Below are 26076 nucleotides of genomic sequence, written 5' to 3' on the forward strand. Positions count from 1 at the left end.
TTGGAGATTATGGGACAACTGGAGGATAGGGGTGGTGTCCCCGACCATCTTGGCTAATAACCATTGATTGATCTATCCTCCATGAATGTGTCTAATTCTGTCTTGACCTTTGGCTCTGGCATTCGGATTCTGACCACTAGGCAGACCGCCTACGACCTGGTCTTCTGACACCAATCAAGACTGCACATCCTGACATGGAGCACCCATAGGAAAACGTCTTGAAAAAAGAATACATGCTACTTGACCTTTTTTCCCTTTCAAAAAACAAAAACAAAACACCCTCCCCCCCACAAGATTACTGAATTTATGCCCTAGAACACTTCATCTGAAAGCTTTATTAGCCAAGGCACTAACAGTGACCCTATAATGCATGGTATAGAAGTGCCTGGACTTTTAAGGTGGATGCTTTGTAAATCTCCTCTATAACATGTGGAAATCTAGAGTTTTTGGGGACACCAGAACTTATGAAAGGAGCTAAAACTGACTATATGTAAATATACCTATGATCATATAGGGAAAAGCTGATGAATTTTCATTAATGACTTGGATAATGGAGTGGGGAATATGCTTATAAAATTTGTGGATGACATCAAGCTGGGACAGGTTGCAAGCACTTTGGAGGACACGATTAAAATGGAAAATTACCTTGACAAATTAGAGAACTGGTCTGAAATCAACAAGATGGATTTCAATAAAGGCAAGTGCAGAGTACTTCACTTGTGAAGTAAAATTCAAATGCACAACTACAAAATGGGGAATAGCTGGCTATGTGGTAATACTGAGGAAAGGGACTGGGGGCTTATTTTGGATCACATGACTAATATAATTCTGGGTGTATTAAAAGGAGTGTCATAGGTAAGATAGAGGAGATAACTGTCCCGCTGCACTCAGCACTGGTGAGGCCTCAGCTGGAGTACCGAGTCCAGTCTGTGTGCCATTTTTAAAGAAAGATGTGGACAAACTGGAGAGAATCTTGAGGACAGCAACAAAAATGATAAAATGTTTAAAAAAAACATGTCCCGTTAGGACAGGTTAAAAAATGAGAATGTTTAGTTTTGAGAAAAGACTGATAACATTCTTCAAATATGTTATCGGCTGTTATAAACATAATGGTGATCAATTGTTCTCCATGTCAGCTGAAGGTAGGACAAGAAGTAATGGGTTTAATCTGCAGCAAGGGAGATTTAGCTTAGATATTAGGAAAAGCTTTCTAACTATAATGGTAGTTAAGCTCTGAAATAGGCTTCCAAGGGAGGTTGTGAAATCCCCATCACCAGAGCTCTTTTAAGAAAAGCTTGGACAAACGCCTGTCAGGGATGGTTTAGCTTTACTTGGTCCTGCCTCAGCAAAGGGAACTGGACTTGCAGATGTCGAGGTCCCGTCCAGCCCTACATTTCCACAATTTTATGCATACTTACCTTAAACATAGCTGGGTGAGGATAACAACAGGGGGGGTAAAAAAAATCTAAAGACATGCAGAGACAAAAAGAGGTAGCTTTATATGGTAAAGTTTTAACATTCTTTAAAGGAAAGAATTTGCAAGACACAGAAAACAAAGTTGTCATTTGGTATTCTGGTGAAAAAATTTTCAGATACTAAGCTAGCATAATTTTGCACCACCATTATATTTTTCTCCAGTTCTGTGCAGCAGACTGGGAGCTACTTTCCCTCAGAAATGTGTCCAAAATAACAGTTGACTTACTAAAAATGATAGGTGTTTTAGAACATGTATGTGAATATTTACATGGGCAATAAATACCTCCTGCAGGTACCAATTTCACCAATAGCAATTTAAGCAAAGAAAGTCATTTAAGCAATTGAGGAAAGAACTGATTTATTCCTATTTTAATCTTAATGAAATGTATATTAAAAAACAACCTGAGGGGCTATGTTACTGTGACCACATCAAACTAGTACAGATTTTTTTAAATGTATATTTTATTAGGATTTACATTTTCCTGGACTAGTATGGTATGTGCATTAATCCTACTGCATGAATAGTGTGTACTTATACTCCTGTGTACACCTTTCACACAGATACACCATGAGCCAGCAAAAGTGAAAATTAAGTAAAGCCACTATTACTTGGGTTTAAGGCTTGGGTCTTTCTTTAAACCTTTCAAACTCTTAAGACTTTCAGTTAAAAAAATTGAGTCAAATCAACTCTTTAAAAGACATGGAATTTGCTTTTCTTGGCTTGAGAAAATGTCGATTTACTTGAATAATATTCCTTGAAAAAATAAACAGTTTTTAATTGCAGTGGATCAGTAGGGGAGTGTGTTCTCCATTCTTTATTTTCTGTCCATCCTGCCCCACATTTTTGTCACAGCCTCTGTTCTCACTGAATTGTGCTTCTTCCCCCACCCCCACATTGTTTTTGTCTATTTCTACCATCCTTTATTAACTACTTAGTCTCTCTAACCCTTTATTAGTTTATTTCCCAATCACTCTTTAGTTCTAAGTCTCCCTCTTTCTTCAATCTGTTTCTCTGCTTCACTACTGTCTCTCTACCCTCCCTTTAACATATCCAGAACAACTCAAGTGCTGTGCCACAAAGAAAGCTCCTCATCAGATCTTCTCCTGGATAAGTTTCTAATCGGAGCATTAGTGCTGAAGTGGCTTGAAACTGACAAGATTGAACTTCTGTTCCCCCAATGCTGTCAGACCTGTAGCATAGAGTCTTGTCAATTTCAGACCATACTGGTAATGCTCCAGACTGACATCTTCCTTTCTTCTCAGGCATTTGATGCATATTTCCTAGTAGCAGCTGTACATTTTCATAGCTGTCACGCAATCAATTTTTCCCAGTGTAGATATCAATATACTCCTAAGCTTGATAACATTTTCTACACTAGCTCTCAGCAAGGGCTGTACTAAGGCAATTCAGGGCCATAGGCACAACCCACACAGGCCCTTCAGTGGCTTCACACCTATGTCATAGCCTCACCCTGTCATGGACTGCTCTTTTTTGGGGCAGCAGCAGCTTTCAGAGTTAAGATAAATGGGACCAGTTCACATCTTTTGGCCCTACAATTTCAGACCGTCTGCCGATTTAGGCCGGAATTGGTTACACTTGGGTCACATTTTCTTTGCATCCACGAGGGTTGCAAATATAACTTTCTAAACAAAAGCTGAGATTCTGAACCGGTCATATGATTCCAGGAGAGACATGTGGGGCTAGATAGCCTATCCCTTAAGAACATAAGAACAGCTATACTGGGTCAGACCCGTGGTCCATCTAGCCTAGTGTCATGTGTCTTCCAATAGTGGCCAATGCCAGGTGCTTCAGAGGGAATGAACAGAACAGGAAATCATCGAGTGATCCATCCCGTCGTTCACTCCCAGCATCTGACAATCAGAGGCTAGGGACACCCAGATCATGCGATCACATCCCTGACCATCTTGGCTAATAGCCATTGATGGACCTATCCTCCATGAACTTATCTAATTCTTTTTTGAACCCCATTATAGTTTTGGACTTCACAACATCCTCTGGCAAGCAGTTCCACAGGTTGACTATGTGTTGTGTGAAAAAGTACTTCCTTTTGTTTGTTTTAAACCTGCTGCCTATTAATTTCACGGGGTGACCCCTGGTTCCTGTGTCATGTGAAGGGATAAATAACACTTCCTTATTCACTTTCTCCACACCAGTCATGATTTTATAGACCTCTATTATATCCTCTCTTAGTCGTCTCTTTTCCAAGCTGTAAAGTCCAGTCTTTTTCATCTCTACTCATACAGAAGTTGTTCCAGACCCTTAATCATTTTTATTGCCCTTCTCTGTACCTTTTCCAGTTCTAACATCTCTTTTTTGAGATAAGGTTAGCTTTTTTACTGCTGCTGCACCTTGCATGTTGTTTTCAAGTGAAAACGAGGCCGCCCGAAAACAACATGGCGAAGAGCTGTGGAAGCCGAGCTGAAAAACCTGGGGCACAGCTGGGGATCCACTGAAAGACTTGCCAGAAACAGACAGGAGTGGAGGAGCTTCGTCACTGCCCTAAACGCCAGAGGCATAATGGGAACATGACGACGATGATGATGATGCACACTGAGTGGCTGTTTTCAGAGAACTATCCACACTGACTCCAAGATCTCTTTCTTGAGTGGTAATAGCTAATTTAGACCCCATCATTTTGTACATAAAGTTCGGATTATGTTTTCCAATATGCATTACTTTGCATTTATCAACATTGAAGTTCATGACACTTTTTTGCCAAGTCACCCAGTTTTGTGAGATCCCTTTGCAACTGTTCGCAGTCAGCTTTGGACTTAACTATCTTGGCAAATTTTGTATTGTCTGCAAATTTTGCCACCTCACTGTTTACCTCTTTTTCAAGATCATTTATGAATATGTTGAACGGCACTGGGCCCAGTATAGATGCCTGAGGGGCACCTCTATCTCCATTCTGAAACCTGAGCCCTTCAACTGGTCCTGCTCTCGACTACATCATAGTATACCTCCACCTTGTACAATACATCCTATAAGACTACACATCACAGCTTTATGGAAAGTGGGCAGTGTAAAAAGGGTATGTTCTTTGCAACCTGACCAGAATTAAGAAATGACTACACAATCCAAAAAGGATGATTAGATTTGATATCTAGTAATACAATGTCAGGACTCAAAATGCTAAGGTAAGACTGCTCCTACTCAAGTCAATGGCAAACATCCCATTCCCTTCAAGAGGAGCAGGATTGAGCTCATAATGTAGGATTTTGCAAGTACTGAACACGCCATCATTAGGATTGAAATTAAAACATCATGGTTCGAGGGACAAGGGCAAAAAACTTCCAGGGGCCAAGTATGAAAGACTGAGTTAGTTCCTGGATAAAAGTTGGAAGGAACAATGTACTGGGAGAAAGAAGACTCAGGGAGGACAGTGGAAAGAGATTATTCTATTATGTAACAACGTGTGGGGAAAATTGCAGCAAGAGTTCGTTATTTTTAAAAGCCCCATGTGTTCTAAGCACTTAAGGCTTAGAAGAAAGTTCATAATGCAAATATAGAAATATGAAAACAACTTCGAAGGACTAACAAATATTCGGGGAAAAGGCTGACAGCACACCTTCAGCGTGCATGAAAAAGACAAGACAAGTGGGTTTCTAAGGAAAAAATTACATAAAAATAATACAAGAAATAGAAGTATCCGAAATAAATGTTGTTTTAGAAAAACAAGAACCCAACTTCTAAGCAAGGACTCAGTCAGGCCATTAAAGGACCAAAGTGGGAACTTAGTGACAGATGATGCTGATATACTGCTGATGCCCTGAGTGATTTATTTGTCCAACAATCCACATGAGAAACTCAAGGTCATAGGATAGAAAGTGAAATAAAATATTCAGTGGGAAAGTGAAATATGACCATGTCTTAAAATCACAACAGGGAGAAGAGTTAGGAATTTAGAGTAATTAAAAGTTGACAAAGCATCAGGCTCAAGCCAGCTATAAAAGAATTGCTGTCCAAGGCTTTTCTGTTCTCCATGGGAAGGCAAGTAGCAGATGACTCAGCAGAGACATGTTAATGCTGTTTGAAGTTTTGAAAAGATCCAGAAAAATGGATTGGATTATAATCTTAAAAGCAATCCTCCAGTGGGGAGACAAACAAGAGGCCAGATAATATGACTACATTCAATATACAGAATTTGGTAAAAGATTATCAGCATGAATACAGGGAATAAAGAGTATACTTGTGGACAAGCAGGTAGTTGAACTGGTAGCCAAAAAAAGTAGGCTTCACCATAGGTCTAGGAAAAGATTGTGAATCTACAACACAAATTACGTCAGAATGAATAAACCTGTTACAGAAGAATGCACATAAATGCTGCTTTAAGCATCAAAAACTGGTATTTGTACTTTCCATGGATAGAATGAGGTAATTAACCATGACTCAGTTTCAGGTCCATTTATCTTCGTGGGCCAATTCTTCCTCTATGCGACCTCAATTCAGGACACAATTGGTCTTTTATGTTTGTAGGACAATGGAAATATTGAAAAAGATGCAGGAAAGGTAGAGCAAAAGGATTCTAGGATTTGATACAGGATCAGTGCTTATACTAATTTGGCATCAGGCCTAGCAGAAAAGAAGAACGAGAGATCACACTGAAGTGTAAAAGGGAAGGGAAAAGAACTGATTTGTGTCAAGCTGTTTAAGATTGTAAACTCAGTGGCAAAGGGCTGCAGGTTGAAAAGTGAAGGAGTGAATTCCTTTCTAATACAAGCTGCCTTTCTTTACTAAGATAGCAAGAAAGTAGGAGTGTCCAAGGCATAAGATGTTTGTGTTTAAGATGATGAGAAAGAAATTGATTTGATTTAATACTTGGAGGGAGAAAGAGTAATTGAAATAATATATTTTTTAAAAGTTTTGTGGTTTACAGTTGCAGTTTCTTATTGGCAGCATTTCAAGACAATGTTAATTCTCCTTCTCACTCTTTCACTGAAAAAAGGTCCCATTACTTAAAACAAAATAATTGTAATTAATACTGTTTGTGATGGGGTCTCTCAACCCTGCACTGGTCAAGTGGGGGTTAACCAATCACTTTGGGCCCAAGAGGCCCTGCCCCCTTGTCCGGTTGCCCATGCTCCCTGTGGAGGGAACAGATAAAGGAAACTCATCAGCTCAGTTTTGGCTGGCCGAGGAAGAGGATGGATGTGTGCCGCAGGATCCTGCTGAAGAACAGTCAGCTCTCCAGACTGCCAAGGGGGGTATCCCGGACTATGCTATGGAAAGTCCACCAGCTACAGTGATAGACAGAGACGCCAAGCTGCTGCCTGTGGAGGACAGATCTGAAGTGGGCTCAAGGGTAGGAAGTGACCCAGGGAATGCATTGGGAACCGACACTTGACTCCTTAATAAGGAAGTTACCAGTTTCCCAGGGCCCTGGGTCAGAACCTGGTGGAGTAGGGTGGGCCGGGATTTCCCTATCCTTACCTGTTTTTTTGCCCCTCCCCACCCCCCCAGAGGTGCTGTAGCCAAGTTAGGGCTGGCCAGCAAGGATAGCGCCAAGGACTCTTTGCCATGAGGCCTGACACTGCAAGAAGATATGATGTTGTGATGCCATATGGGGGCAACCCCTCCCTTTTTACACAGCGCCCTGTGACCTGGATATAAAGTATGGAGACCTAGCTACAGATAATTCTTAGCCACTTCATTCCTATTTTATATATAGAGATATAGATTATGGGGATGTTGGCAGTGACTCCATTGTTATGGTTGTTTTGTAATTTGCACTTAAAGCAGGACTGAAATCCCTGTTTTTCACTTTAAAGATTGAATGTAGTCTCCAAATTTGGCAGAATAAATCTTCATGAGCCAAATAAATTTCTACCTAATTTTTTAGTAAAATATTTACTAACTTGTGCAGAGGAAACATTTTTGAAATGATCCTTTTAAAATGAGCGAGAGGATGTTGTGAAGGCCAAGACTATGACAGGGTTCAAAGAAGAACTAGACAAGTTCAAGGAGGATAGGTCCATCAATGGTTATTGGTCAGGATGGACAGGGATGGTGTCCCTAGCCTGTTTGCCAGAAGCTGGGAATGGACGACAGGGGATGTATCACTTGGTGTTTACCTGTTCTGTTCGTTTCCTCTGGGGTACCTGGCATTGGCCACTGTCAGAAGACAGGATACTGGGCTAGATGGATCTTGGTCTGGCCCAGTGTGGCTGTTTTTGTGTTCTTTTTGAAATGTTGCCATTTCCATTGCACTTCTTTGGGTTCCCCTGGCTAAACAACCACATTCCCCACAAACTCTGAACTTCACACACATACTCATGCTGATAACATCTTGGATACTTTGAAAATGTAAAAATTAAACACTAAGAATCAGTGCTAGTAGTCAAGATAAATAACTGAGTTTGGGCAAGATTAGCCAAAGGAACTTCTCAGATCCTACAGTTACTTCTATCTCCTCAGGCTGCCATCCTGAGTCATCAGCTGTGCTTTGAGGAGCCAAGCTAGGAAGAATGGGGAAGGAGAGATGAGCTGGTATGTAGAGGAGCAGGAGGCAGAATGAGTGTGCTTTGGGCTATGTCTACAGAGCACAGTGAGGCCTGGCTCAAGCCTACCTCCCCTTGCGTCAACGCACCAATTGTACTCACCTAGGGTTGGACCTAGGGTACTAGGACCCTGCAGGGCTGTGTTAAGCAGGGACCTAGGGTCCAAGCCCGATTTCTTTCCAGTTTGACTCGGGTCCCAAAAGTCCTCCGGATGCATCTTACAGTTCCCAGAGGCAGAGGAGCAGCGCTGCAGGGAGCCAGCGCAGTGGCCGAAAGTGCCGTTACTGCCTGGCCGAGCACGCTCCCTCTTCCTGCTCCTCTCATGGTAGCAGCAGCTCCTGCTTCTCCTTGCTGCTGTGCAGAGCTTGCATGGAGCAGAGAGCAAAACTGACCGGCGGGAGGCAGCTCCCAGCTGCCAGGATGTTGGGGGTCATCCCTCCCTCAGCCATGCTGAGCCGGGAGCCCTGCTGCTCCCCATCCCTGCAGGGCAGATGCTTGGTCCCCTTGCTCCTGGGCCTCCCCTACCCTCCCTGGGGCTCATGTGCAGGGGTGCCTGAGCAGCATGTACTGTGAGGGCAGTGAGTGGGAGCCAGCCCCCAGATTTCCCCACAGCCTTCCGAGGATCCCATACCTCTGCCTCCTGGGGTGCAGCAGGGTCAGGGATAAGAGCTCCCCAGGGGGTGCTGGAGCACACTGCTCCCCAAGGCCTGGGGAGGCACTTCACCGCACTGTAGCCAGCAGCAGCCAGGCTGGTGTATGTGTGTGTTTTTCTCTGAAACCTACATTTTACGTCAAACTTCAAAACAAACAGGCAAAAATAAATAAATAAATAACCAAACAAAAACACCATCATTGAACATCCCATTTTAAAAATTAAGAATGCAAAATTTCATTTTAATAGTTTGACAGCCCTGGGGATTGATGTCCTAATTATCCTCAGGACAGAAGCACATGGGCATTTTCCTGCCAATGTGACTCAGTTTAGAGATGGAGAGCCCAATTCTCAGATTAGGTGAGAGGTTCAGTACCAAGCCTTCTCAAACTGCAGTTATTCTACTGAGCCAGCCACCAGAGGAGCTAATTATGTGGTGTATGTACTCATGAGCTCCTTATGGGCACCTGAGTCCCATCAATAACACCCTCACAGTTAGGAAACAGAGTGGGCAGTAGAGTTTTCCCACAGTGCAACACATTCTTAGGGCTAGAGAGTCAACACTTTTTGGGGGGAGGGGGATGGCGGCGCTAGGCACTCCAGGATAGGGTTACTGTGACTCATGTCTGTGCACTGCAGTGTGGATGCCAGAGCACTAAATTCGAGCATGGATCAGAAAATCCTTAACCTAAGGTTAAAATGCAAGGTAGACTCTCAAGCCCAGGGTTCCCTGACACAGGTCAGCTGACTCGAGTTCCACTAACCCTAGGCTTACATTGCTGTGTAGACATAACCCTGGAAGGCATGAGAGATTGCATAGGGCTTTGGGGAAACAGGAGAAAGTGAATAGGGATGTGGGGGGCTATGGGGAACCAAGATTTGAGGTCAGTGTGCTGGGAGGGGGGTGGCACCTGTGAGGAGGAGTTTAGTGCTCCTATGCCAAACTCAGTTAAGATTACTAGATTAGCTAGGAGACATTGCTGAACTGTGCTGTAACTTGAGTTCTACAAGATGTTTTGTCCTTACGGGTGCTTAACTGAGTTCCAGTACACTCTCGACCGGAGACTGTAAACAGCAATGTTTGTGGGTTTGTGCCTGTACAGAGCAGTGCATCGTGCTCCAAACTTGAGGGCAAATAAGGAGTTGCAGACCCGCCACAGCTCCAGTACTTTTTTGGCCATGAAACACAGAAGACTCCACAGCAGAGGGGAAGGACAATGGGAGGTGGAGCACCCATGGAGACAAAACATCTCAAAGAACACAAATTACTGTACAAGTAAACAACTTCTCCTCCTTTGAATATATGTCCGTAAGGGTGCTCCACGCACCCTTGATCGGAGAATAGCAGGGTCTGCACCTGCACAAAGCAGAGTCTCGTGCTCTCAAGTGAGGCATACAAAGTGGTGCAGATCCACCACTGCTCTAGTTCCTTCTCACCCAACTGCAGGCTTGAGATGCAGCAATTGTGGTGTCTATTGTTTCCATCTGCTTCCTGCCTTGTTTATATTCCCTGATTCCCAAAACAGGCGGTGGTTGAAAGCTGACATTAGACCTCAGGAACCTGAACACCTACATCCTATCGTAGCACTTCAGGATGGTGACCCTAGCTGCCATAATCCTATCCCGGGATCCAGGGGACTGGTTCATCGCATTTGACCATCAAGACACCTACTTTCAGGTGACTATTTATCCCTCCCACAAATGCATTCTGCATTTTGTCATAGACTCAGATCATTACCAATAATGTGTCCTTCCCTTTGGGCTCTCCATGGCCCTGAGGGTCTTAAGGAAGGTCCACTCAGCAGCAGCAGCCCACCTATGTCAGTGGGACATCATGGTCTCTTTCCATATTTGGAAGTCTGGCTCCTCAAGGACCACTCCACCCAACAGGCCCAGATAGCAGTCACCAAGACCCTATGTCAGTCTCTGGCCTGTAGTTACCCAAATCATCCCATTTGCCAATCTGAATATTGGCACAACATTAGCACTCTTCCATGTTCTGGAATTTTCTCAATATTCCAATATTAATTAAAAATTAATATCATTAGGCCAGAGATTTCTTTCAGGACCAACTCTTTCAGGACTGTTGGGTGCAAGTTATCTGGACCTTCTGCTTTAAAAATATTTATCACTATCACTAGTAGATTTTGTTTAACATCCTCCTTAGTTACTAATGGACTGGTAAGTACTGCATTATCCTCAAGTGATTCAAACACACCATTCAGCTTTTCCCCAAGTACAGAACAGAAATATTTATAGAACACTAATGTATTTTTGCATCATTATTAATAATTTTACCATCTTCCTCTAGTAGCAGGCCTATACTATTGCTAGGATTTCTTTTGTTTCTAATATACTTTAAAAAACTCCTCGTTGTCCTTAGCCCTGTCAGCTATAGATTTTCCTTGTCGTAAATTACTTTATCAATTTTCTACTCTTCGTAACTTCTGACTAATTTATAGCAATTACTATCTATTTTTTTCTCTCTTCTTCTATTTGTTATATATAATTTGTTTATTTCTAATCATTGCCTTCACTTCTCCATTAAACTAGGACAGGTTTTTAGCCCAAGTTGTCCTCTTTCTTGAATGCAGAATCATTCATTGGCCATCTAATAAACTCTTCTTAAAGAATCCCAAATTTTAATTTGAAGTCTTTGAAATGAGAAGTAGGGCAACAGAAAGCCCCTCAAATATCGTAGTTGTATGTCATTAAAGACTTTAACAGTAAGGACTTATGTGCAGTTGCTGAGATCAGGTAACAAATGCATGTTGGCAGAGTGTGGATTTGATTACATCTACCCGTAAAAAAACAAAAATGAAGCTCTTTAAAACACCAAGCCGCATTCTAAACTTGGCTGGTAATTAGTTTTTGTCTCCTTGCTTCTGCAGTTACCTCTCAAACTAATGACAACCCTGCACAGTGTATTAGTCCAGAAAGGGAATTCTGCTGTCACCTAATCAACTAGAGTTTGAGTTCAACAATAGTATTGGTCATTAAGAGCTTGCGGCAAGGGGAGCTGAGTCCAAATTAAGTTTAGTCCTCATCTGAGGCTGCCATGCCTCTAATGGAAAGAAAAAGAAGTGGAATGGGGTTAGTGAAACCACTTCTCCTTTTTCCAAATGGCTTCTTGATGTAGACAGCAATGTAAAGTATATTACATTTTTAGTGCATGTACCCTGTTATACATATAAAGAAGCTGTAGCAGCAGATTACATGCACCTGAATTCTAGACTTCCATACCGCCAGACAACACACATGAAAAAAGGAAACTGACCAAAGCTACCTTGCTAATTCCACATGGGCTCTGAAAGTCATGCTTGGCTTCTTTTCCTCCCATTTATCACCAGCAACCAATGTTTTCAGGCCAAATATGCCCTTAGTGACACCTATGCAACCCTGCTGTCTTCAGGGGATTGCACAGTTATATCTGATTGGAACTTGGTAAACAATTATGTTAATGATGCACAAGGAAGATCAGAATCCAGCTCATTTCTCTGGGACTAAGTCTTCACTACAGCATAAATTCGAATTTCTATACTCAAGTTAACTCCTGATGAGTTAGCTCAGCTCAGCTCAGCAGAAAGCAGCTATACTGTGAAATAATACTCCAGATACAAAGAATGATTGGATTACGGCACAGTGATTGTGTTAACAGCTGGTGAGGGCCCTGAGGGGCCAGTCATCTTGAGTTACCACCACATTCAAGTCAAGCGGTTTTGTGTGTGGATAGGACTCGAGTTAGGGGTAACGCCTGAGCTACAACTTGAGTTAACTGTTCAGTGAAGACAAACCCTGAGTGGTGTTGGTTCTGTAGCACTAAGAGTCTGAAAAGTAGTCAATCAATCAAATAAAAAACAAAACCTTATTTTTATCACAAATATCAGTAGAGCTGACTACATGGAGGAATACAAAATATGCTCCTTTTACAGCCATTTTTCAGAAAAAAATTGCTGTTTAAGAGCTAATGCTACCTTAGCTTAATGCAAAATAAAGACACCCTGAATAAATTTACTAACAAACTACTTTCAGTTTTGTTCTAAAAAGCCTGAAAGTAAGTTTTTTGACATCTTATGTTGAAAAAAAGCTGGAAGCTCACACACAGAGAAAGTAATCAAACAACTATTATGCGCAAATATCCAACCTTTATGCACACAAGTAAAAAATTCCACCTGCCTACGGCAGAATATGGAATTATACTGAATGAGTCAATCCTTTAATTCTTATTTGAAAGTTGGCCTTCACTGTACTCTCATTTAGAGAAACAGAAGTTCCTTTATGAAATAAATACATATTTTATGAAAAAAATTAATGAGAATAAAATGTATATTTTCTAAGATACAGAAGAGCTCTTACCTGCTTTACCACTGTAACAGTTCCAGGTGCCATGGTAACTACAGAAGCAACAGCAGCAGCATCATGGGTCTCTGACCCCAACTCAATGATTTGCTGAAGGATGTTTACAGCGGTGGAGTCAAGTCTTTCACCTTATCAGAAAGATAATGGGCACAAGACAATTATAGCCAAGACAGCTCTAAGGCTCCGTGAATCAAAATGCTCTTATCTCCCTGGCCTCCACCCCCACATGTAGAACTCTTGCTATATATAACAGCAGCTCAATAACATGACATTTTAACAGTGGATCCATGGGAGAAAGTATTCACAAAATAAGTGTCCTCAGGAACAGGATGGGCATTTGCATAGTTCATTTTTATCCATATCTGAAAGTGATCTAAAAGAACTTATTGATTAAACAATCAACAGGCAGAACTTACAGCAGTAACTGTAAACTACAAAGCTGCAAAGCTTTATGACTCCAAATGAGTATTTGCTAAGGGTTCACCATTAACAGAATCTGAACACTAAAGTTATAATAATCAGGACAGCTATTTAGTATACTGTTTGTCTACCATTACCATCTGTTTGACCATCTGCAGTTCCTCTCAACCCAGAACAACCACCCTTGTCAGTAATGTGCTGAAGGGGAAAATGAATTCTCTTTAGAAAGATCATGCCGGATTATTCTATTTGTATAGCAGTTTTTGCCACACTTTTTCATTTTCTCAGTGTGTGTGTGGCTCTGCTGGAGAAATAGTCAGTTTACAGAAAATACAGAACTGAGATTATGACCCTACAGCAGCATGAAGGGGACAGAACATGGTCATAGCTAGTCAGTGAAAAATTCCTTTTGTGGTGAGGAACTCCTATCCCTGCGGCCCACCTATCCATGTTTTAGAGGTCTCTGGAAGGAAAGAAGCTGGCAGAGCTATGTTATGTTGATACTCAGTCTGCATATGTTAGAGCAGCCCCTAAGCTGCTTTAACTCATGCTGGGGCAGGGGCAGATCAGCTCACAGAAAAAAGGGGGCCATAACTGGGTCCCTGACCCCAAACTCCTCTCAGGGGAGAACATGGCCGATATAACTTAGTTTCAAATATGAAGAAGTTGACATGCTGTTATTTGTATGAGTCAACATTATTTTATTTAGGGAACTGAAAACTATTTCTGCTTGTTTTAACGTATGTTTTAATTTGTTCTAGTGTGTGACTGTATAACTCTGCCTCTGGACAAGATGTTACTTCTCTTCAAGTTTTTCCAAAGGAAATATGTCAAACAAATATTTTGAACAAAGTTTGAAACACTAAACTAACAAAATATGTTTTGAAAGCTTTATGCTTAAACTTAACCCATGTTGTGCTTATTTTAAATGTAAATGTTTGCATGACTGGGCAAGAATTGCAAAGGATTCCTCCGATTCATTCACAATTCCCACTGAGAAAAAATGCATAAATATATATATATAAATTGTCAGTAATACATCCTCATTTAATAGGCTTGAAAATTCCATTCTGCTACCAATGTGTTACCCAAAATTATCATCCCTCCAAGTTCAGGTCAAGGTCAATGGTGAACAATATACAGTTCAAGAATGACTATACCAGAGGTCGGCAACCTTTGGCATGCAGCTCGCCAGGGTAAGCACCCTGGCGGGCCGGGCCGGTTTGTCTACCTGCCACGTCCGCAGGTTCGGCCGATCGCGGCTCCCACTGGCCGCGGTTCGCCGTCCTAGGCCAATGGGGGTGGCAGGAAGCGGCGGCCAGCACATCCCTCGGAACGCACTGCTTCCCACTGCCCCCATTGGCCTGGAGCGGCCAACCGCGGCCAGTGGGAGCTGCCATCGGCCGAACCTGCGGATGCAGCAGGTAACCAAACCGGCCCAGCCCGCCAGGGTGCTTACCCTGGCGAGCTGTGTGCCAAAGGTTGCCGACCCCTTAACTATACTAAGTTATAGCAATGGATCCATTGCAAAAATGGAATCCTGTGATAAGTACTCTGTTAGGCAGCATCACAGAGACCCTTGTTTATCTTTTCATCGAACTCACACTCACATACTCTGTTCTGCTGTTTTAGTACTCTGAGAAGCTTGAAAATAATTTCTTCTTTCCCTCCCGATTTTGTCATTTTCCATTTAGCAAATATTAATTAGTGCTCCCCTGTTTCTTGTCAAACACAAGCCAATACAACTCTGGTGGTCTTACTTCCTTGTTTGTGTACCATCATAATTAACTGAGAATATGGTAGATTAGCTATTCAACTGCTGGCTGGTTGACTCTTGCAGCAAGGCAAAAATGTTATCTAGAGGATTGCAATTAAACATTCAACATTTATTCTGCCATGCTATTTGTCTGTACCACGATATTTTCTATAATTCATACAGAAAATTCCACTAATACCATAGTAAGGTCAAAAACAGTGGTGTAATAAATGCTGATGATTTATTGATGATCACTGTATATACAGATGTGTGTGCATTGGTAATTATTTGGGTGTGCAGTGGTAATTAGTTATAATTAGTTATCAACAGTAAGATGAATGAAAAATGAAGAAAGAAATTTTTTGGTTTGACATGCCTAATCAGTTTCTAACCGCTTTATGGTAGACCAGTGGTTCTTAACCAGGGATCCAGGGCCCCCTGGGGGTCCGCGAGCAGGTTTCAGGGGGTCCACCAAGCACGGCCAGCATTAGACTTGCTGGGGCCTAGGTCAGAAAGCTGAAGCCCGAAGCTTTGAGCCCCACCACCTGGGCTGAAGCCAAAGTCTGCGCAGCTTAGCTTCACAGGGGCACCTGTGGCATGGGGCCCCAGACAATTGCCCTGCTTCACGTCTCCCCCCCCAACGCAGGCCCTGGCTTTTATATGCAGAAAACCAGTTGTTGTGGCACAGGTGGGCCATGGATTTTTTATAGCATGTTGGGGGAAGGGGGAGAGAAAGGAGCTCAGAAAGAAAAGGGTTGAGAACCCCTGTGGTAGACCACAGTGTGGGCCCAAAAACTTGACACTGTCCTTTTAAAAAGTATTACGGATGACCTTACAAAGAAATGTTTACCACACTACAATATTAGTACCTCACTACCATATAGAAAATACCTTGGTAAAAATCAATACAGAAGAATAAATATTTCCTTTTCAAGTTTCCCACTGTATTCACAAGAGTTGGGAACTCTGATGAAAAAGATCTACTCTACCCTTTCAAACTAAAAATATCCCTTACCATTCTCTGAGGTATATCTTAGGTCTTGTAATGCAGCTACAGCAGCTTGAGTTCCTTGAACGTCTTCAGCCTCTGTGATGTGCAGATACTGAGTGGATGATTCCTCAGAAATTTCAGTTGTTAGCTAAAAAACAGGTCAATGATCTCATTTTAACTCTTGAGAATTACAGAGGGCACTTGGTGCCCCAAATTTAAATAGGGAAAAACTGGATGACAGATTTATAACAACATACTTTATGGAAGAACATGAGAAATCCTGGCCCCATTGAAGTCCATGGAAATTTTGCCACTGATTTCAATGGAAGCCATAATTTCACCCCATAAGCTTATTTATACTTCTATTAGACTTCCAGATAGTTGCATCAAGTTCATTTACAAAATGCCATGTTAATTTGACTTTATTTTTATTGTGCACGTAATTTATAATTAATAACCTAAATCACACACTTGTTAGACTCTAGGAAGATATTGTGGGCCAAATTCTCCTTTTAGCTACACTGCCAATATAAATCTGGACAAATTCCTTTGAAGCCAGAAAAGGACCCTTTGTGTCAAGAAGATTGGCTACTTACTCTGCAAAAAGAGTTATGTTGTCCACAAGTACTCCAACTTCTGGTTTGCATGTGCCCCGTGCACATGAGATCAGATTATTTTGAAGAGCAGTGTTTGTTGGGACCACACTTGCTCCCAATAGCCAAGGACACAGCCGTTGGGTCAGCCACAACAACCCTTCAGTTTCTTCCCTAAAGCAGAATCCAAGTGATACAGGATTCTGCAGTAGCAGGGCAGGAGGGTGGGTTGTAGAATACAAGTGGATAACACATCTTGAAGAACCACAGTTACTGCAGAGTAAGAAACGCTCTTCTTCAAGTGACGGTCCACATAGATCCCATTTCTGTTCACTTGCAAGCAATAATCTCTTTTCATGGAGGTGGTATTCAGAATCTGCTGACACAAGGACTGGAGGACAATGCAGCCAAATCAGACATTTGACCTGGAGTCCTCTGTCAGGGAGTTGTGTCGAGTGAAGGTGTGAACTGAACTCCAGGTAGCTCAGTGGTTCTCAAACTACTGTACTGGTGACCCCTTCCACACAGCAAGCCTCTGAGTGCGACCCCTCTTATAAATTTTTTAATTTAACACCATTATAAATGCTGGAGGCAAAGCGGGGTTTGGAGTGGAGGCTGACCGCTCACAACCCCCCATTAATAACCTCGCAACCCCCTGAGAGATCCCGACCCCCATTATAGAAGCTGCTTACAGTGTGTTAGAATGGGCTCTTATCTATGAAAATGGGTCCAACTGAACTATTGCAAATTGGTTACAATCAGGAACTTCGTATATATATTGGTTGATTCTTCATCCTGTCAACAAAGGCCAGGAATGTATTGGAGAATTCCTGAACAGTCCATTTCACAGGTGTGAAAGCTTCCCTTTGACTATTATGAGGCTTGGGAAATAAAACTGGCGAATCACTTGATTCAGGAGAAAGTCAGTAACAACTCTGGGCAAGAATTTTAGGTGAAGCCTCAATGTTACCTTGTCCTTATGGAATACTGTATATGGTGGTCTTGTTGTGAGGGCTTGGATCTCTCCTACTCTTTGGGCTGAGTTTACGATCACTAAGAAGCAATATTCATAGACAGCTGGTATAACGAACAGGTTGCTAAATGTTCAAAGGGACACCCATCAGCCTTATTACATAATGTTGAGGTCCCAGGAGCTCTGTATGATTGGAGGAAAGACATGGATGAGGCCTTTGAGGAACCTAGCAACTACAGGGTGTGCGAAAACTATGTAACCAAAACTGTTACATGCTGGAGCTAGCAGCATATTATGGGCTGCCTCCAACCTTCGTCAGGTTTCGTCAGGACCCTAAGTATGAGTGAAATGGATGGATAAACATACACGAGTCCCAGTGCTCAGGGGATGAGTAAGGCATCTGACGGGGAGACTGGGCCTTCCCCAGCCTCCCACTCACTCCCAGAGCAGATAGTTAGCATTCATTGTTCCAGTCCGTGGCAAACAGGTCTGTTCACATTGCAGAAGGTACTTCACAGAATTGAGTCACTGACAGAACATTCATGAGTGTGTGAATACTGTCTGTTAAGCTGGTCCACCTGGGTGTTTTTAAAACCTGGAATATGTAGGGCCATTAGAGTGAGGTGATCATAAATACACCATTCCCAGAGATGGACGGATTCCTGGCAAAGAGGCAATGATTGAGCCCCTCCAGGCCTGTTGACGTAGTACATAGTGATGTCCATCAGTATTTGGATGGTGGTTCCTCAGAGTGAGTAGAAATACCGTGTATGCTAGGCAAAAGGCTCTTAACTCTAGCATATTTATGTGGAGATTTAGTTCTTGGGGAGGCCTTGTGTCTGAATTTGGTCTAGAAGAGATCCCCTTCCAAGAGCTTGTCTACACAATGTCCTAGTCCTCACCAGCTGGGGTGTTAATTCTAGTACACACCAGCGTGTCCTGCACTAACTGTAACTATCTGTGTGGATCCTGCTGGCATACACTCAAAGAGCCCTACGGTGCATTGACATAGTACTGCACTACCTAAACGCACACTAAGGAATTTTTAGTGAGCGCCAGCAGGGCCCATGTGGGCAGTTAGTGAGTGCACTCTGCACACTACAATTTACACCCCAGCTGGTGCTCTTTAGCACACTGCATAGGCAAGCCTTAAGAGTAGCTACATCTATCACCAATGTCTTGGTTGGTAGGAATGGTGACAACGATCCTCTGTTATACACCTGTAGGAAGGTCCTTCCACCAATCTAACGAGGTGACAAATTTGTGGGACCATGAATATCATGACTATATGGTGTCTTCCAGGTAGTTACACTGATCTCAACCAGTCTGCATGGAGTGTAGGTGGAGTCTGGCAAACTGCAACAGATAGGAGCAGTAAACCATGTTTTCCATGAGTCTGAGACATGCTCTCACTGTTGATGTTGGGTAAGCCTGGAGTTGACTGATGAAGTTCAGAAGAGTGAGGAATCTGTCTTGTGACAAGTAAGCTTTTTGCTACTGTGGAGTCCAATATTACCCCTATGAACTCTTTTCAGTGAGGATCAGATTGTATTTCTCCTTGTTCACTCTGAGATCCAAAGCAGTGAAGAGCACGAAGGCTACCTTTGATGAATTGCTCACTTGCTGAGGAGACCGTCCTTGAATTAACCACAAAAACAACGAGGAGTCGGGTGGCACCTTAAAGACTAACAGATTTATTTGGGCATAAACTTTCGTGGGTAAAAAACCCACTTCTTCAGATGCATCAGATGCACCCACAAAAGCTGATGCCCAAATAAATCTGTTAGTCTTTAAGGTGCCACTGGACTCCTTGTTGTTTTTGTGGATACAGACTAACACGGCTACCCCTCTGATACTTGAATTAACCAATCGTTAAAGTATAGGTAGTGTGACAGACCCAGACCAGTGGGGTACAGGAGTCTGGTAGAGGGCAAATATACTGGTCACTGGATGAGTAGTTTTCTGTTCCCTGAGTGACCAGAGCAGGGGCTGCACTAGAGTAATCAGGAACCTGCTAGAACCAGTTAAGGCAGGCAGGCTAATTAGGACACCTGGAGCCAATTAAGAAGAAGCTGCTAGAATCAATTAAGGCAGGCTAATCAGGGCACCTGGGTTTTAAAAGGAGCTCACTTCAGTTTGTGGTGCGAGTGTGAGGAGCTGGGAGCAAGAGGCGCAAGGAGCTGAGAGTGAGAGGGTGTGCTGCTGGAGGACTGAGGAGCACAAGCGTTATCAGACACCAGGAGGAAGGTCCTGTGGTGAGAATAAGGAAGGTGTTTGGAGGAGGCCATGGGGAAGTAGCCCAGGGAGTTGTAGCTGTCATGCAGCTGTTACAGGAGGCACTATAGACAGCTGCAGTCCACAGGGCCCTGGGCTGGAACCCGGAGTAGAGGGCGGGTCCGGGTTCCCCCCAAACCTCCCAACTGACCTGGACTGTGGGTTCTTCCAGAGGGGAAGGTCTCTGGGCTGTTCCCCAACCCACATGGTGAATCTCTGAGGCAAGAAAATCCGCCAATAAGCGCAGGACCCACCAAGATAGAGGAGGAACTTTGTCACAGTAGACATATACTTCCTGCCTCCCTAAGTGATCCACCATGAATGCTAGGCAATTGATGAATACTCTGGGAGCAGTGGAGAGATCAAAAGAAATCATGCTGTATTGGGACTAGCAACCAGCCAATCTAAGGTATTTCTTATGGGCCGGGTGAATTGCTATATGGAAACAGGTGTCCTGTAAATTGAGTGTGAACTAATATTGAGGATCTAGGGTAGGAACTATAGAAGCAAAGGTCACCATCCTGAACTTGAAGCAATATATGAATTGGTTGAGTCATTGGAGATCTAGGATGGGATACCAGCCCCCTTTCTTCTTTGGAATTAGGAAATAATCTGAATAACCCTCCGCATCCTGGAATTCTACAGGGACTCCTTCCACTGCTTTGAATTGCATAAAGGCTTCCTCCTCCTTTAACAGTGTCTTATCAAGGGGGTCCCTGAAGAAAATGAGAGAGGGACGTGTCAGAGAGGGAGAGACTGGAACTGGACAGACTACCTCCTTATTCACAATTTCCATGACCTACTTATTTGAGATAATCTGGTTTCAGGCCTCCTGAAAATAAAAGATCATTCCATGCAGAGACTCAACCGTCCTGTCAAATTTTCTGGCATGACGTAGTGCAGAATGCGTGGCAGAAGGGTCTTCTCCTTTGCAACCACTTTTCCTCAGAGGCTCTAAAGATCTTTGTTATCCATAGTATTAGGGGATGGTTGACTCTGATAGGTGAAGCTTGTAGTATTCCCTCCTTAGAGTTTGGGTATTCCTCTCTAGGGATTGCAAAGTGACCTAAGTCCTTCAAAGCGTGCAGGGATTTGACAGTCTGTGTATGAAACAGGTCACAGCCTTTGAAGGGAAGGTCCCCCCGTGGTCATTTGAACCTCCTTCCATATTCCCGAAGACTGCAACCATGAAGCCCTGCACATTGTAACTGCAGCTGCTATACAACACACTGCTGTGTCTGAGACATTGAGGGAAGCCTGCAGAGAAGAGTGGTCTGCTAGTTGTCCCTCCATTATCAAGAAGTTTAACTCCTCTCTGGACCAAGTAGTGCAGGATGACCAATTGGTTCTGTGACTCCTCCTGTACTTGAATTTCCAGTGTGTCAACTGTTCATTCCACCAAACTCCTGGAAGATGTGCTAATTGTCTGCCTGGGTTGGGACCCCTGGAGCGATGGATTCTCCAGGGAAAATGAAGATATGTCCAGTCTCTTCTAATGGCAATCTGGTTCTTGCATGTCATTCTGTTGGATGTCCCAGTGGACCATTTTCTCTTCCTGAGGTGGTCTTTGAGGGGAAGACGACCTGATTTTGGAAGCAGGAGCAGAAATGATATTTTCTGCCGTACTGCATCCCTCAGGGGGCCCTGCATAGGGAATAGTTATGATGAAAAAGTGTACTCTTCCTGAGACTCTCAATGTCATTTCTTAGAGGGATGTCTTCTGGCGAAAATGTGTCACATTTATGGCCACCACCACTTCCTGATAAGATCTGCTCCGATCAACCAATCGTCCAGATAGGGTAAAACATTTATATCCAGACAACGTAGGTGGATGGCAACTACTGCCAGAACATTCGAGAATACCCAGGGGACAGAAGATAGGCTGAAAGGAAGCACCTGGTATTGGTAGATATCATTGTTGATTAGAAAATAAAAGAAACCTCGTGTGAAGGGTGAATAGCCACATGAAAATATGCATCTTGTAGGTCGAGAATCACAAACCAATCTCCTGAATCTAACAAGGGAATTGTCGATGCTACCTTTGCTGAGGTCTTCAGTGCTATAGATGTAACCAGTACAGCCTAGATCTCAAGTGGCCTCCAATGACCAAGATCTTGGGGTGGACAGGGCACTAGCCGTACTGGGAGGTCTATGTATGGGGGGGCAGGGTCCTCTGCCCCTGGATCTGAAGCTGGTCTTAAGGCTTGCTTCATAATCAGGAGTTAAAACTTGATCTCCCCATTTTTTTGGGATCTACCTTTGAAAGAAGTGCAGATCCTGCACTCACTGGGAAGATGAGTGTCTCCCAAAGAGTGGAGGCACTGAAAATGCCCATCACTTATCAGGATAGCCACCTTTTAAATCCCAAGAGCCCAGCATCTCCAAGCAAAATAACAAAAAATTACCCCTTAATAGGAGAAGATTTTAAATCAATCTATGTCTATCAATAATTTTTTAAAGGAAAAAGATAAAAGGGAACAACTGTTTCAACAACTATAAACACTATCAAAGAACTAACTACATACTAACTAACCGCTAAATACAGTACTAAAGAGAACAGGCACACAGCAGACTCCATCTCAGGCCAAAGGACGTTGACAAGGGACTGAGGGCTGTTCGTCTATGGCCCTTTACACCTTTGGTACAGGGCATGAGGGTGTGAGCTTGCATGTGTGGACTAAACGGGCACAGGCACCAAAAATCTCTGATCAAAGATGCAGAGTACAGGCGCACCTGAACTGGAGCACCCATACGGACAGTATTTGAAGAACCATGAATTGTTATCTTGTTAATCCTGCTAGACATTACAGTAGTTAACCTTAGCACTGTATCACTCCTGGGGGACTTCTGCACTGCTGTGCATGCAGAATTTGAGCAGAAATTAATGTTGTGCATGAAGAATTTCCTTCCGCCCCCCCGAAATGCTCTGCAGAGCTGCTGGCCGCCAGTAGGGGTTGCTGTACCCAGCAGAGCCCAGCTGGCAAATAGAAGACACTGCCAGGGGAGGGAGAGGGAACTGGAGGGTTCCTGGGAACTGCAGTTCTCAACATGCCCTGAAGGAAGGAGGCGGCATGCAGGAAACTCCACACACGCTCAGGACCCAGCATCAGGATGTTTCTCCTTTTGGGTCCTGAGCTTTGGGGGGGAGGGAAAGAAGGGGTGCAGGTGTTTGGGCTGGGGGGTCCACGGCTGGGTTCTGGAGGGGGAGGGGCGCAGGTGTCTGGGCGAGGGGAGGGGACCTGCAACTGGGCTCTGGGGGAAGGGGTGTGAGTGTCTGGGGTGGAGGGGGGCACCCCGCATCTGGGCTCTGGTGGGGAGGGGGCAAAGAAACAGGAAGTGGGTTGTTGTAGGGGTTTCTTTAACTCTCTACTCCTGGGGGAAATTTTGTGTGTGTCTGTATTGTTACAGACATACTTGCTGACAGGTATTTTGAAATAAATTAGCAAAATAATTGAAACTGGCATGATTATATAGTGTTATTTTGACAAATCAAATATGCAGAAATTATTGCGTGCAGAATTTTTAATTTTTTAGTGCAGAATTGCACTGTATGCATTAACTGTATGCATTCAAGCCAGAGATAATAGAGAGAAGACAACTTTCCACCATGTAAGGAAGTCCATAATACACTTTTCACACACATTCTATATCTTTAGAGATTTTTGAAATTTTTGGGCAAAGATGTAGCAATTTTGTTTTTACCTCCCACTTTGCTTCCCCATCATGCTCCACTAATTTCAGGCCATGCTTGTTCTTAAGATGTCTGTTGAACTCCCATTTTGTACCATACACAAAACTGCAAACTGGACATTTAATGCCACCTGGGGAAAAAAACAAAAACAAAAGAAGATTTTTTTGGTATAATTTCACTTCACTTCAATTATCCCACAGAGTACCCTCTTACTACCATTACATTTTTGGGATACAAGAAAGCCATACGGGACTACTCAAGTTTGCGCCTTTTTCTGTCAACCTAAGCAGCAATACCTCATAAGATTTTGCTTTCTCTGTGTATTGAACACTTATTATTTTAAATATAATCAGACTAGCTGAACCACTTCAATGTGTATGGTACAATTTTGAGTGGATCTGCTCCTCACCCAGTTTATGTATCTGTGAGGGGCATGTGAGCCCCAGGGTAGAATGTAAACAAACTATTTACTGGGCAAGGACCTGTGTTTTTTGTTTGCTGCACAACTGGAAACCCTTTGAAGGACGGTGAGCACTCGTGTGAGAGATGAACCTCTCCACCGAAGAGGACTACACTGATCCTGACCTTCACATCCCACTGCTGGGCCAAAAAAATTACTAGGGACTTAAAAGAAAAGTGCAGAATGCATTGGTTCCACTTATACAATTATACTTTGTAGACTGTACTGGCTAGCAATTTGTTTCTAGATGGAATTCGTGCCGTGATTTTAAATCTAAAAAGCAGAGATAGGCATGAGCCAAAAGTTTACATCTAGATTCACACCCAAAATTCCTCCACGTTTGGGGATATCCATATTCTGAGTTTTGATTTAGGCAGATCTGTAATATAAAGCCTTCTATGTGAATCACAATATTTAGGGAGAGGGAAAGGCTATTAGATCATATCTTCCATCTCTTCAAAGCATGATCAGTCCTTTAGAGACTATTGTTTTTTTTATGAACTCATCAACAAGGTATCTGAACACCTCCTCATTATGTATAATCCCAGCAGATAAGATTAATTTGGATGCTCCACCCAACAGCTTGCAGGACTGGAGCCATAGCAGCCTTTGTCTCTGAATGTCGTTTCCCCTTTTTCCTGATACAGCCCCAGTTTCTTGGCCCTCAAAGTACGAAGCAAGGCCTTAGTGGGGTGAAGTGCTTTTATGTTATGAGTGGTGGAGTTCTCTGTCAAGTAGATGTTTGACCATTTTTTAAAATACTGTCATGCTCTTAATATTGTAAATGTTCCCAAAGTTGGGTCCATGTTTTGTTAATAAAAAAAATAATAATCTCCCTTAAGGCTGTTGTTCAGCATTATCAGACTTCATAGCAGTACATCCAGTAAGATTATTCACTTTTCTGGGACTTCTGCAATACCAAAGTAAAACAAGGACAACATACAATGGAAACTGCACCATACCCTAAATATCTTTGCTTTTGTGAGTTTGAACTATAGATTTATTTTAACATTTTAAAAGTGTAAATACGGGTATCTTTTCATTATGGTCTTTAAACGGATATGGTACATTGTTTACAGTTGTTTACAGTCTGTCCTCACAGCAGCTTAATTAAAAAAACTAGTACAATATGACAAAATCATAAACTTCCACTTTCTACATTAGATTTCACCAATTTTTTACCTTTTTTCTTATGAAAGTAATTTGATCAAATATCAGAACTTAGATGCATGCAGTCATGCAAACTAGTGTTCGTTTTCACTGGATTTTTTTTTCCTCACTAAACCAAAAACACAAATAGATTGAATACTACAGTGTGTTGTATCAGATGAGTAAACCACATTAAATTAAATATAAATATAAATATAAATATTAGGGGAGCTCCTTGTGCCTTAAGTACTATACCACCAGATGGCCCTCTAGAAATCATCATCCATTACCCTGGCAAATGATGGCTCCTGCTAGTGCTATCTAATTAAATGCTTGATGTGTACTCTGGTAGGCTGATTACAAGCCAAGTTCTCATTGCACACAGTATTCCATTAATAGGAGAAAGACCTTTCTATATTACTTCTAAATTAAAATTACTAGAACATTACACCACGTTAATTAAAGCTGCAACTTTTGTCATTGTGACTAATTAAGGAACAACAAATGGAAATACGCAAACTGCTAATGTACAACTGTGTCAGTTAATTGGCATCGAAGCTCAGGAAAATTAATTTCTACTCAATTCATTAAATACTTGGGCCAGATATAGAAAAGGTCAGTGAATGACATACCTTATCCACTTTTGACACCAATATTGGTGTCTATAATATAATGTAATGTAATATATACTTTCATAGCACTTTCCATCACAGGATCTCAATGCACTTTTAAAACAATTTACTGACACAACATCCCCATGAGA

At 42.6% G+C, this 26076-nt stretch overlaps 1 protein-coding gene across 2 annotated transcripts in view; it reads right to left on the bottom strand.

Moving 5' to 3' along the window:
- The window catches only part of ZFAT (zinc finger and AT-hook domain containing), a 125518-nt gene that overhangs the window by 7721 nt on the left and 91721 nt on the right, over positions 1–26076 (bottom strand). Inside the window, exons 13-15 of one of the 2 annotated variants that reach the window (XM_026646675.2) lie at positions 23716–23834; positions 16198–16321; positions 13004–13134 (exon numbers count right to left, since the gene is read on the bottom strand). In XM_026646675.2, coding sequence (XP_026502460.1) covers positions 13004–13134; positions 16198–16321; positions 23716–23834 — 374 coding nt within the window. Of the gene's footprint in view, positions 1–13003; positions 13135–16197; positions 16322–17442; positions 17923–23715; positions 23835–26076 lie in introns of those variants that run through there. The other variant, XM_026646678.1, reaches the window with a different exon arrangement.

This window comes from Terrapene carolina, unplaced genomic scaffold (genome assembly GCF_002925995.2).
Source record: "Terrapene carolina triunguis isolate 2854851 unplaced genomic scaffold, T_m_triunguis-2.0 Scaffold58, whole genome shotgun sequence".
NCBI classification, from domain to species: domain Eukaryota; kingdom Metazoa; phylum Chordata; order Testudines; family Emydidae; genus Terrapene; species Terrapene triunguis.